The sequence below is a fragment of the Condylura cristata genome, unplaced genomic scaffold, assembly GCF_000260355.1.
Source record: "Condylura cristata isolate star-nosed mole 26May11 unplaced genomic scaffold, ConCri1.0 scaffold00009, whole genome shotgun sequence".
Lineage (NCBI taxonomy): Eukaryota > Metazoa > Chordata > Mammalia > Eulipotyphla > Talpidae > Condylura > Condylura cristata.
The window spans coordinates 30,302,322-30,316,276 of NW_004567110.1; the positions used below are offsets into that span (position 1 = coordinate 30,302,322).

The 13,955-nt window shown below is 40.4% G+C and overlaps 1 protein-coding gene across 1 annotated transcript in view; it reads right to left on the minus strand.

Moving 5' to 3' along the window:
* The window catches only part of DPY19L4 (dpy-19-like 4 (C. elegans)), a 42,281-nt gene extending 36,057 nt beyond the window's left edge, over nucleotides 1-6,224 (minus strand). The window contains exons 1-2 of the mRNA XM_004679719.2: nucleotides 6,026-6,224; nucleotides 1,103-1,213 (exon numbers count right to left, since the gene is read on the minus strand). Of these exons, the coding sequence (XP_004679776.1) occupies nucleotides 1,103-1,213; nucleotides 6,026-6,044 (130 nt within the window). The 5' untranslated portion in view covers nucleotides 6,045-6,224. The remainder of the gene's footprint in view (nucleotides 1-1,102; nucleotides 1,214-6,025) is intronic.
* Nucleotides 6,225-13,955: the final 7,731 nt, after the last annotated feature.

Genomic DNA, 13,955 nt, shown 5'->3' on the forward strand with positions numbered 1-13,955 from the left:
GGGAGTGGAATCTTAAAAGCATGTGCTTAGTTTCTTGTGAGCTCCATCCAGCCTTTTCCCTTAGATGATGTTTTGTATTGTTCACTGTGATAAATCATAGTTGGGCAACAACTATATTCTGAGACCTTGAGTCTAATTACCAAACAAGGAGATAGTCTTGAGGACTTCTGATACAGATCTCTCCAGTTGGGAGATCTCCAGATCAACATGAAACATAGCTGGCCCTGAGAAGACCTTGGGTTTCAAGACCAAAACTAAGTATCTTCAGTATCTTGAAGTGAAGGGAGATACCAAGTATATTTTTTCTGAGGAGAGAATTAAGTATTTAAGCCCCAAAAGACAACTGCACAGGAAATTGTCCTTTTCTATTAAAAAAAATTACTCCTACTACTATTATGTTAGTTGCAATGCTTCCCTACTGTGTTAAGTATACTTTTCTATACAGTGCCTGGACTGATTATGCAACTTGCTTGGGCCAACAGAACACGTGCACAAGTGATAGTGGGCAGTTCAGTAGAAACTTTGAGACTGCACGACTACTTGCTCTTTTCTGCTGCCACAAGAAAAACATCCAAAACAGGGGCTATTTCTTCATGACTCAGGAAACATCAGTCAACCTGCAGCTGCACCATGTAATATTAATCAGAAATGTTGGCTCTAAGTCAGAGATTTAGAAGTTGTCCTAAAACAAAACCTAGTGAAACATTGGTATCACATATACATATTTAAAGTATATTTATACATCTAAAATATTAATACAAAACATACTAACTGGCGTAACTATTTTTGTAAAAGCACAAAAACTCCGGGCCCTCCCTGGTGGTGGAGCAAGTTAAAGCACAGTGCAAGAAGCTAAAGCTACTTCTGCATGAGTTGGATTCCCGCCTGCCCCAGAGGTGACCACATGGCGCGGCAGACCTCTCCTGACCCGCCCGCTGCTCCCCTCAGCAGTGTACTTCGTCGACCTGCCAGTTCTGTTCCCCACTATCTCTAGTGTAGCCTCTCGCTGCCCCTGAGCCTCTGGCCTGTACCCCAGTTCTGTATATACAAATAAATAAATCTTAAAAAAAAAGCACAAAAACTCCAGATCTAGCTAACTTACATCTTGGAGCTCTTTCAGGAATTGAAGTAACATTGATTTTCTTTTCTTTGGCAGATTCTTTATTTTCTGAAGACTTTGGCTTTTTCCTTTGGCGCAGTTCTACAGCTGGTCCTTAAAATATTTGAGAAATTATTGCAACATATGTACCCACATGTATTCTCATCTATAATTCAAATTAATTAATTTCTATTACATTTAGGCCAAAAGTCACAGAGGTAATTTTCTTTTTAATTAAAGGTAATTTTTTAGCACTCCCACGGAAAAAAAAAACAAAACTGTATTTCATACAAACAAAATGACACTAAGTCTCACCACTTACCCATGGTTTCAGGGTCCACTGAAAAACAAACTTCTCCTAGATGATGCTATTTTCAAATATTCCCAAATTAAGTACTCTTTCTCAGAATGATTAACAAACTAATGTTATTCATTAAATTAGCCTATTATTCTAGTTACCTGACTATCACATGCATCACAGATTAATAATTTTTTCAAAAGTCAAAATAAAATACATTGATCATACATTGAAATTAGAACCTATAAATATCACTAAGTGAGAAGGCCTCAGGAAATTTCCCAACATTAGACTTTCTCTATGTCCAGTAAACAACATAAAGCAGAAAGTACCTCCAAACTAGTAAAACCAAACTCCAGATTATGCAAGAATGTACTATATTCAATGTAATTACTTTTCCTCCTCAAAGCTAGCCTGTGCAGATACTGCTATGTAAATATAATGTCCTGTCAAGCTTTTAAGGTGATATAAGAATTTGCCTCCTTCCTTAACCTCAGTCCTACCCAGAAGTGAAGGTCTGGCCTTTACCTGCCACCACCACCTGTCAGTTTCCTAACCCCATGCCCAGCATTACCTGCCATGTGCCCCTGAGCTTACAGCATAGCAGCTAAACCTTGGGCTCACTGTAGAGACTTCTATCGTCTTTGGTAGTTTGTATCTGTGATAGCTAAAATGTCACTGATGCTGAAATAAAGTAGGATTTTGACTTGCTCTCTCCCACCACCCTCCCACCCCCCCGAAATTTATTTCCACCTTTTGAAAGCAGTTTTTTCTTTTCGCTTAGTAATGACTTTCAGCTATTAAATGTGAGCCTAAAAAATCCAAAAAGGAGAAATGAATCATTGGGTATACAACTGATGAGATACATGGTTCTCTAGCTGTACTGTGCAAAATGAACACACTTTAAAGTAACCTCAGAGCCAATACATATGTTTGCTAAATGTCTCTAAAACTAACATAATGGGGAAAATATGCTGTGTGTTTAATGGATAATATCTGACTAGTCAAATATCTAACCATTTTCTACCCCATCAACTATTTTGTAGTCAGACTAAATAAAACCAGTGAATTCATTAGAAAGTGATATTATTAGAATACCATACCTCACCTCAGATTTTACATGTAAATCTGGGTCAATTAATAAATGATACTATATTCTGCTTCACAATTCCCTTTTTATTTTCCCCTTCGCTGGGTTAAAGCAAAAGTTAGAAGTGGTTAACAAGAATTAAGATTTATATAAAGCCAAAGAAAATTCAAATGCAAGTAATTATTTTTAATTTTATTTAAAAGAAACACAAGTGAAAAAAAAGAGAAGAAACATAAGAAGTTTTCCTAGTTGTATGTGCTTGATTAAAAACATTTAATAGTATTGGATTTTGAAAAGTTAACTATAATTTCAAAAATTAAGGTAGTTAATAAATGCATTATGTGTAGTATAAGTTGGATATCCCTATTTTCAGACAAAGTCTAAAGCACACATACAAAGGAAAGATAACTTGGGAATGGGGTAGTCACATAAAAATATTCTTTATAAAAGCTATCCTATTCTTAAGTAGTTCTTAATGATAGGTAACACCTATTTCTTTATAGAGATTTCAATTAAAGTATTCTCTGCACATAAGTGAACTTTGTTTATAAAAGTATACCTTATGGGGCTTCCCTTACTGTGGTGCAGGGGTTAAGACTCAGTGCTATCCAGCTATTGTCAGCCACTGTAACATGAGTTTGATCCAAGCTGACCCATAAATGGTGCAGCAGATCTCTCCTATCTCACTCACTGTTCCCCTTAGCAGTGTATTTCAGTAGATGTAACTTATACAAAAATATAATGTATACAAAAGTTTTTTCACAAATCCCCAAATAATGTATGAAGAATACAAATCTTAGCAACCATCTCTCAAGAATCTATTTAGCAATGATCAAGAACCATACAAATAATCTCTAAAGGATCTATAATACCTTATTTTCTTGATTCTAAAAACCCATACATTTTAAGATACTAAATATGAGTCTATCAAGGGAAAAGACACTATCAAATTAATGCATACACTTTTTTAAAATATGTCTGTTTCAATGGCTTTAAAATGTAGAACAGAAAGTACAACCTGGGGCAGTGCAAGTTCTATCCCCAGCCAGGGAGGTGACCCATATGGTGTGGCAGTCCTCTCGTGACCTGTCTGCTGCTCCCCTCCTCAGTGTTATTTCAGTCAATCTGCCTGTACTGCTCTCTGCTCTATCTCTGCTGAATCCTCTCACCCCCTCCACCCCAGTTCTTGTATGCATCAATAAATTAATCTTCAAAAAAAAGGAAAACCCAGTATTCATTTTAGCCAATCTTTTCAATCTTGTCATAAAACTAAACTGTTGCCTATCACCAAGAAACAAAACTGGCTGGATGAAATTTCACCTCAGTTCCTTTATTTTGGTTTCATAACTTCATAACTGTTTATGTTGGTCTCACAAATTCATAACTGAATGCCAATGACAGAATTTCTAGGTGGAAACTCAGTAAAGACCAAATGCAATAAACTAAGTAGATTATTAATTCTGATAGAAAAATTCTGAGATTGAATTAAAGTTTCCTTTCCCCTTTCTAATATTTTTAACATTGTAAAGAAAAAGCCAAATGAAAATTATAATATATTACAAAAATAACCTGCTATTTCAGTTTGCAGTCCAGTGATATTCACTAAGTAGTAAGGCTACAAATAGGATTGCAAATGTCCACACAGACTCTACATAGCAATTTCGAAGTGAAGTGTTAATACTGCTCTAGTCAGGTTGTCACTTCTTTCTTTGCTCTAACATTTATTTTAGGAAACTGCATCAAAGAAGACATTTTTTTTGTAAGATGAGATTCCCAAAGAGAAAGTGACACAACGAGGGGCATCCTACCATTACCGGCATTATTATAGTAAATAAGAATTTAACTATCTTTCATTGTTGAATATTATATGGCACAACTAAGACTGCAGGCATCCAAATATTTATGGAATTCAAAACTTGGTGAGTGAAATTATAGTTGAACAAAGCTACAACCTATTAATTGTTCCATATAAATGTATTTAATTGCTTTTGACTACCTCTGAATCCACAACTAAAAATCATTTTTCATTTTATATGACATAAGTAAATTTTATATAAATGGAGGGTCTTTTTAATTGGTACCACATCTTATTAAACTAAGTATAATTTTTTCAAAAAACATTTCTCAGCTTGTATAATGTATAATTTTAAAGACTTTTTAGTACTGCGTATTATTTTTCAAGCTTTAACTTAAGCTCTTAGTGCTCATGGAAACACACATACTAACTTATCAACCCACCACCATATATCTGCAATGAATCAGAAAAGAGTAAAATACTAAGGAATGTTTTAAATAGTGTGACTGCAACCAAAGATAAAGCCAAGGCAACAAATGGAATTATTCTTTCTTACCAACTACAAATAGCTTAGTTTTGCAGCTGTTTTTTAGGTTGTGGGTCTTAAATTTAGATCAGTTTTAACACTGAAAAGTAAAGAAAGAGAAGGCAACTATAAAGCAAGTGTGAGCTCAGCGACAGGGCCGCAAGTCACAGAGCAACAAAGTCTTTTTACAAATTTTTTAAAAATCGTTTTCCATGGAATCCTTAAAACTCCCTTTACACTCTTGTTCTTATAAGGCTTAAATCTAAATATATCACAGTCATAATTCCACTCTACGAGGTAAAGAGTCATGTTTTTCTACGAGAATGCAAAAGCTATCTGCTCCGTCAAGAGACACTATCATATGCACCTGTCCCTAAAACCAAGACCCGTATCTTTATCATACCCTGAGTGCTTCCTATAAAATCAATCACCAGAATTACGTTCCTCCCAACTCCCCATCTTTCTCTCATACCCAGCATTTTCTATGAATAAATGATGCTGAGTGAGTGAATTTTCTGTTCCCAGGGGGAACAGAAAGCTTTCTCTGGATCACCTAATTGTGCCCTCAAAGCACCTCTGCCTCCTCATGCCCACACCCTTAACGACTTAAAATTCCTTTGTCCTTTGCCATCTATAAGAGAATTTGGCCTTCTTCAGTGTCTGCTTGTTCACCCTCTCAAAGCACTTTATCACGTTCACCCCAAATCCCGGTCTCTATACTGTAAGGCGTGCGTTGCCGCTTACCCAGCGACTTTCTATTAGTCAATATCCACAGATCTCTAAAGAGCGCAATAAGAATGAGAGCTACTTGGCTGAACTTCCACCACTATGAGAAATAGACTCTGCCTAAACCTGCACATTTTCGAAATCAAACTGTCCCCCACGCCATCAATAACCTGTCCAAAGCTCCCCCACTCCATCAATAACCTGTCCAAAGCTGCCCTCTCCACCACTCACCCCACAGCCTTTTCTTCTCCTACCCGATTCCCAACTTTTAAGCTTCACCTCTGCTTCCCACTTGAAGAGACAAAACTCCGAGCCCTCCCTCCCTCCTAAATTTCTCTGCAAATCTTCCCCCGCCGACCCGCTCTTTCCAGCCCGCCCCGCGCCGACGGGGCCACCAGCCACCACCGCCAGGCCTCCGGGCCCCGAACACCCCGCCCCGCTCTCCCGAGACTCAGGGCGACAGTTGGCACGGGGGACGCGTGGGCCGTCACCTTCTTCTTCCGCCATCATCTCCGCGGAGGCCGGGGCGCCCCTCCGGCTCCCGCGAGGCCCGCAGTCGCCCGCCCTCCGCGTCTCCGAACCCCTCGGCCGCCCCAGGCCCGCTCCCGGCCGCCGCGCCCCCACTTCCTGACCCGCCCCCCTGCGGTGTCGCCGCCAACCGTGTCCCCTCTGGCTGCCCTGGAACCAGATTGCGGGGAGCGGAGGGCGGCCGGAGCGTTTCGCAGTCGCGCATGGGCCTGGGCGGGCAGGAAGGAGGCTTGACGCCCTAGACACCGCCCACGGCTGGTACTCCGGGTCGGCGTCCCCCGGGAAAGCTAGTGGGCTGGGCGGCGCTGCAGCCTCTTCTCTCGATGGTCCTTTCGCAAAAAAGTGGAAGCCGGAGTATGGTTTCCTCGACTATTTGATTTGGCCACACGCATTTCAGGTCCAAACCCCGTCCCCGCCCCATTTAACAGGAAGAGGTTAAGTCGCAAAGCTACAGCTGCGGAACTGGAACCCAGGGCTCTGAGCTACTAGTGCACGCCTTATGGGGGAAACTAAGAGCACAGCAAAATGTTCAGACTCTGCGCTTTGCTTTAAAGAAGCTTGTATTAGGCACATGGCGTTTTTTCTTTTTTTTTTTTTTTTTTTGGAGGTTAAGGCAAAGTTTTTTTGTTTGTTTTTATAAGGCAATAGTTTAGTTTCCACATCATTTTGTGCCTTTTTCCATCTTAGTTGTAATCCCCGTGGGCTTCCCACCACCAGTTAGTTACCCGTGTGCCATCACCGTAGTCCAGTGCCCTAACCCCCTCCCATTTTTGATCCCATTTCTCTGATATATAGTCGTTCATTATTATTATTATTATTTTCTCCCCTGATCCTTTACACTCCTGCTATAAGTGAAACCATCCGGTATTTTTCCTGTTCTTCCTGGCTTATTTCGCTAAGCATGATTTTTTCCAGCTCCATCCATGTTGCTGCAAAAGGCATGTGTTTATATTTTTTGGTTGCTGAATAATATTCCATTGTGTGTATGTACCACATCTTTTTAATCCAGTCATCTACTTTTGGGCATTTGGGTTGATTCCATGTCTTTCCTATTAGCACATAGCATTTTTAACCACCCAAACTGGTCAAACAAATGTATTTGTATGTTACGGTACTTTAAAGAGTCAGTGAGGTTGGGGTGCATGGGATTAATTTTTAACTTTTTTTCAAGTTGTATTTATGCATACAGAACTGGGATACAGGCCAGAGGTGTAGGGGCTAAGAGGATTCACCAGAGACAGAGTGGGGAGCAGAACACGCAGATCTACCAAGAATACCGCTGAGGAGAGCAGCGGGTGAGACAGGAACCGTCTGCCATGCCATACTTCCGGGACCATGTGGGTCACCTCCGGCCCATCATCGAACTCACACTAAAGTAGCTGCAGCTAACTTGCAGTATTGCCTCCTAACCCGTTGCACCACCGGGGAGGGCCTAGTTTTTAACTTGTTTACACTCTTACTTTTATTACACAAGCATTCTCCAAGAAATACCTGGACAGCTTCTGTAAGGGCAGTCAGATGTAAATTTAAGAACTGTCAAAATCCCCACTTTAAAGAGGGGGAGGGAAGCTCAAGAACTCACTGTAGCTGTGGGGTAATTAAGGATGTCCTGTTCTTAGCAGACTGCAAAATTCTCCTATGAGCCCCTCTAAGTTAGGACACTTGGAGGAGAAAGTATCAATTTTCAAAGTTATGTAAAAACAGTTCCAGGAAATCTTTTTATGACTTTAGTTACTTGTAAATATGTCTTTTTGCTTCAAACAACACTGGACCAGGAGTTAAAAACACGGTGGATGTTTCCAGTGGCTAAGAAGAGATTTGGAGTGAAAACAGAGAGCAAGAGATAGAGAACAGAATGTATGAACCTTGAAAAATTCAAAATATGGCTGGGTCTACCAACCTGGGGCTAACATACCAGAGCATCCTACTTATCTGATGAGCTGCTTTGCAGGAACTCCACCTCAAGGGAGAGTAACAACACCATCAGGGAGCCAAGAGAACCCCTTTTGTATGTAATGGGTATTTTTAGGGAGTGATGTGAAATGTTTGTTTTCACAAGGGATATCTTCAGGAAATATGTACTAGGAGGATATTGTACTGAACTGTGCAAGAAGTAAAGGCTAGGAATAATGCAATGGAAAAACAAATATTCAAAGAAAACAGATTCAAAAGACGGTGAGGTTAAATCTACAAGAGCTGATGACAAACTAATCGATGTGATAAAAGAGATGAAAATTATTCTGAGGTTTCTATATGAAACTAAATGTGTACTTTCCATGTGCCGGGCACAGTGTCCTGCCAGTATATGAGAAGAACATAAAACAGAAAGAAGTTCTTGAAGACCTAAGCTACTTAAAACCAAAAACAATAAAGCAATGTTTACTTCAAAAAATTTCTTCTCTTAAATGTTTCTTTATATTAGTGATAACAGAATTAATGTGAACCCTTATATCAGGTCAGCTTTTCTTCTGTGAAAGGTATGGAATTTTTTTCACCTTCATTACATAATAAAATCTTAATTTTCACAGATTAGAATCTTTATACTGTTTTCAAAAATCACCTTCTTTATGGAGTGTGAACCAAGTGTGACCAATTAATCTTTAAAAATACAAAACAAGAGCCTTCCCTGGTGGCGCAGCGGGTTAAAGCCCAGCACTAAGACGCTTAAGCCACTTCAGCATGAGTTCGATCCCTGCCTGCCCCAGAGGAGATCCACATGGCGAGGCAGACCTCTCCTGACCCGCCCGCTGCTCCCCTCAGCAGTGTACTTGGTCGATCTGCCTGTTCTGCTCCCCACTCTGTCTCTGGTGAATCCTCTCACCCTCTGCATCTCTGGCTTGTACCCCAGTTCTATATGAATAAATAAATAAATCTTTAAACAAAAAATACAAAACAGGGCACTCCGTGGTGGTGCAACTGATTAAAGCACAGCACTACAAAGCAATCCCCAGCCACAGCAAGAGGATGAGTTCTATCCCTGGCTGGGGAGGTGACCCACATGGGGCAGCAGACCTTTGCTGTCTAACCTGCTGCTCCTTTCTGCAGTGTACTTGTCAGTCTGCCTGTTCTGCCCCTGGTTGTCTCTGGTGAATCCTCTCACCGCCCCCCACCCGACCCCTTGCACCTCTGGCCTTAGTTCTGTTCTGTATGCACAAATAAATAAACCTTTTTTTAAAGAAAAAAAAAGGTTTATTTATTTATTCATACAGAACTGACAGAACTGGGGTACAAGCCAGAGGGGCAGAAGTGGTAAGAGTCTTCACCAGAGACAGAGTGGGGAGCAGAACAAGCAGATCGACCAAGTAGCTGCTGAGGGGAGCAGTGGACGGGTCAGGAGAGGTCTGCTGTGCCTGTGGATCACCTCTGGAGCCAGGGATGGAACTTGCACTGAAGCGGCTGCAGCTGGCTTGCTGTGCTGCATCCCGACCCGTTGCACCACCGAGGAGGGCCTAAATAAATATTTTTTAAATATGCTCTAGAAAGAGATTTTTGACCAAATTATATGAAACAATACATATAAAGCAAAGCATTATGATACTAAATGGCCTATTACTGAGATTTTCCCAGGCAGAGCTTCTATTGAGTAGACACAAATTGCTGACTTTGCACCAAGATCTTTCTTCTTTAATTGAGTTAAATTGAATTATATTGGAGTAACCAGATAAAATTCAGGATACCTCAATATATGTCCCATGCAATATTTTGGCCATTTTTATACTAAAAATTATTTTTTGTTTATCTAAAATTCCCATTTGAGTATCTTGAATTTGCCCTCATTAAAAGCCATTTAGCACTGCTTGCTCTAAAGCCTTCTGGGCACCTATAATAAGATTAAATTTTTTCTTATGATAGAGGGAAGACTTTTAGACAAGATTCTTCTAATAGAAGGAAGGCAGTTAAATAGCAGATAGACTTTGAGTACCTCATTTTCATTAATTCAGAAAAAAATTACCATTCCTAAAAGTCCTGACTCGTGGAGTTGCTTTTGCTGTTTTCCAGCTCTACAAAGTAGGGCTCAGACTAGACCTGTGCAGGCTTAGGGTTGTTTTAGAGCTGCCATTGAACTACTTAGCTAACCAGTGCAGTTGGTTTACCCAGCATGTCTAGACCTGTTACACTGAGGACTGAACACACATCCAAATTATAGGTATCTTAAAATCAAAAGAACAGTTTTGTTTTTTTTTTTTAAGAGAAATGTTTCTCACTAGTTACAATTCATTATCCTATCAATTTATGTGATGGGGAAATTATCATAACATTTTAATAGAGCAGAAAAACCTGCTCATCATTTAAAATCATTTAATATAAAAGTTAAATGAAATCATTTAAATATAAAAGTTTTAAATCCTGTTAATTCAGGATAAGCACTCCAAGAACCCTATATGTCCAGTAGATGGCAGAAGTAGCCTTAATCATCGTATTTAGGTAAATTTGATCTCAAACTGGATGTGTGCGCTAGTGTAAAAATGACTCTTGAATTTATTCTTCAGTCTTACAAGTATACCATTAATACCTAGAGTGATGCTAGTATTTTTAAAGTAAGATTTATTTATTAATACATACAAGCACTGGGTTTCAGGCCAGAAGTTAGGGGTGAGGAGGCAAGAGGATTCACCAGAGACAAGGCAGGGAGTAGAACAGGCAGATATACGAAGTACACTGCTGAGGGGAGCAGTGGGCAAGACAGGAGGGTTCTGTTCTGCTGCACCATGTGGGTCACCTCCTGCTGCAGTGGCAGCGTATGGCTTCATGCTGCTGCACTTTAACCTGTTGTGCCACCCAGGAGAGACTGCTAGTTTTTGTGTTTTTTAAGAGATTTATTTATTTATGCATACAAGAATTGGAGCACAGGCCAGAGGTACAGAGGGCTGGAAGGGAGGGTGTTGAGAGGCTTCACCAGAGAAAGAGTGGGCCCCAGAACAGAAAGATCTCCTGAAATACACTGCTGAAGGGAGCAGCAGGGAGACAGAAGTCTGCCAAGCCATGTGGGTCACCTCCCTGGCCAGAGATGGAATTCATGTTGCAGTAGCTGCAGACAGCCTCATGGTGCTGAGCTTTAACCTGTTGTGCCACCAGAAAGAGCCAGTGATGCTAGTATTTTAAACATTAAAAAAAAAAATTTATACATTTATGCACGCAAGAACTAGGTCTAACCTACAAGAATGTAGGTCAGAGATGTGAAGGGATCAGAAGAGTCAACCGAGACAGAGTGGGGAGCAGAACAGGCTGATTGAAATACATTGCTGAGGGGAGCAGTAGGTGAGACAGGAGAGGTCTGCTGCGCCATGTGGGTCACCTCTGGCCAGGGATCTAACTTGTACTGCAGTGGCTGTGCCACCAGGGACACCTGCATTCTGTTGTTTTGGTCTGTATGGTTGTTCTCGAATTCAGCTGCATTCTGTCTACTTTCGCGTGGATCACAGCTGCAGTTTTCCATATTCACCAAGGGAAACTTATGTATAGACTGTATGACAAAGAGCCCTGGGGGGGTGAACTGTAGGGGAAATAAAGATTGCTCAGGCTTTGGTGCCATTAGCATCTGTGGCTATCACCTGCTGCCTTGCATGTAGGTGTTGGCTGGGAGTGGGAGTGATGCCTCATAGTGGGCACCTGGAATATGGTGTAGGCATGTGTAAATGGATACACCTGAGCACAGAGGCTGCGCATTTAAAGGCTGCAGCAGAAGCCTGTGTGGCAGAGTACAGTGGAGAGCAGTGGAGGCCAGAGAGCCCTGAGATGTCCTCCCAGCCTGGTGGCAACTGCCTGCCCTGCACCTAGTTATATACAAATGGTGATTATATACAAATGGTGTAGAAGATCACTAAAAGCTTGAAAAAGGTAGTGCCCTCCCTGGTGGCACAACGGGTTAAAGTTCAGCACTATGAAACTATCCATAGTCACTGCAGCAGTTCTATTCCTGGCCATGGAGCTGACCCACATGGTGCAGCAGCCCTCTCCTGACAGGCCGCTGCTCCCCTCCACAGTATATTCCTGTCCATCTGCCTGTTCTGCTCCCAACTCTTGTCTCTGGTGAACCCTCACCTGTATTTCTGTCTCCCTGTTCTGCTCCCTATTCTGTCGCTGGTGAATCCTCTCACCCCCTATACCTCTGGCCTGTACTGCAGTTCTTGTAAGCATAAATCTTTTACAAAAATAAATTAAAAATTTTTTTTAAAGCTTGAAAAAGTCACAGAGGGCTCCAGGACTATCCGTTGCCCACTCTGCCCAATTTCCTGCCGATACTACACAGGTATACTTCCTGCTCTTGAGATTATGATCTACAAATTTGCAACGAATACACCTGAGCTCACTGACAAAACATATCAGTCTAAAATGGTACATACCTATCAGGTAAGACTTAGCCTAAAGAACAGATAGAATTTGGATCAGAGAGAATGCTGGAAAACTCAACATCAATGAGTAGAGAATTGGAATAAAGTATGTAAGGGTCAAATATTAAATTCTAGATCTAGAACCAATTAGTATTATATACCATAATGGTCAAGAATTTCATTATCAAGCATTGTGCTTCTCTTACTCTATTTGTTAGATATAATAAACCTATCCTTTTAAACTTAAAAAAAATTCACAATCAGTTATTTAATCTCTAAGGATGATTGATATCTAGAAAGCATTTATCATCAGTGTTTTTACAAACACAGGAATAAAGCACTTCAGGAAAAGAGGACTTATCCACACCCACCCACCATTACCATAACTCCTTTAATAACACAAGAGATTGGGCCCTCCCTGGTGGCGCAGCAGGTTAAAGCACAGCACTGAGAAGATAAGGCCACTTCTGCATGCATTCGCATGCATTCAATTCCCGCCTGCCCTCGAGGCGACCACATGGTGTGGCAGACCTCTTCTGACCAGCCTGCTGCCCCCCTCAGCAGTGTACTTCTTTCGATCTGCCTGTTCTGCTCACCACTGTCTCTGGTGAAGCCTCTCACCACCCCTCAGCCTCAGTTCTAATAAATAAATCTTAAAAAAATAATAATAATAACATAAGAGATCACAAACCTTGAGATTAAACAAGTGACTTTTATTATTAAATGTAACAATTCTACAAAAACTCAATTGTATCATATTACTGCCTAGCTTAAAGTTTTCAGAGCTTTGACTTTGGGCAGACAGTATCTTTAGAAATCAAGTATAATGAACTTTTCTTCTGATCTTAAGTGCCAGTTTTGAATTTTCATACAAAATGGTTTATTTTTTTCCTACTGCAGTAAAAGGGCCATGGATGGTCAGTTGAAGAGGGAATATTTGGCTCTCCATTCAAGGTGTTAATCAAATAATGCAAGTAAATAAAAATAGCAGCCATATAAATCTGCATAGCATTGCATCCAAGCAAAAGACAATGAGCATATTAAACATGTGCATGTGTAACCAAATCCTGTTTTCCTCTTTGGAGTTACAGGAGGTAGCAGTACTTGCTAGCTAGTGTCTAATATTGCACATTTGTAGCATAAACACAGTGCTAAGCACTGAAAACATCAGTACCTGCACTACCCCCATCAGTGTTTACCGTCTCAGTCTAGTATGCAGACTACAATCCTATGCTTTTAAAAGTTGCAATTATTTGAGTCAAGCCATTAGTGAAAAAGGTTTAAGGCTATCTTAATATATACAAGTTTTAATTTCCATTAGTATGTTTTCAAGAATACACATTCAAATGTTTTTTTTTTGATATTAAAAACTATGGGATCAGGAAAAGCATAATATAAAATAATACATATGAAGCCACAATATTCCGTTATACTTCAAACTAGAAATTACTACCTACCTATAGCTGCTTGATTTTTGGTTTCATATTTTGGCCCCTAGTTCATTCATATTTACAACTGCTTCCTGCTGAGAAAAGTAGCAAACTTTTTAAACTATCCCAAA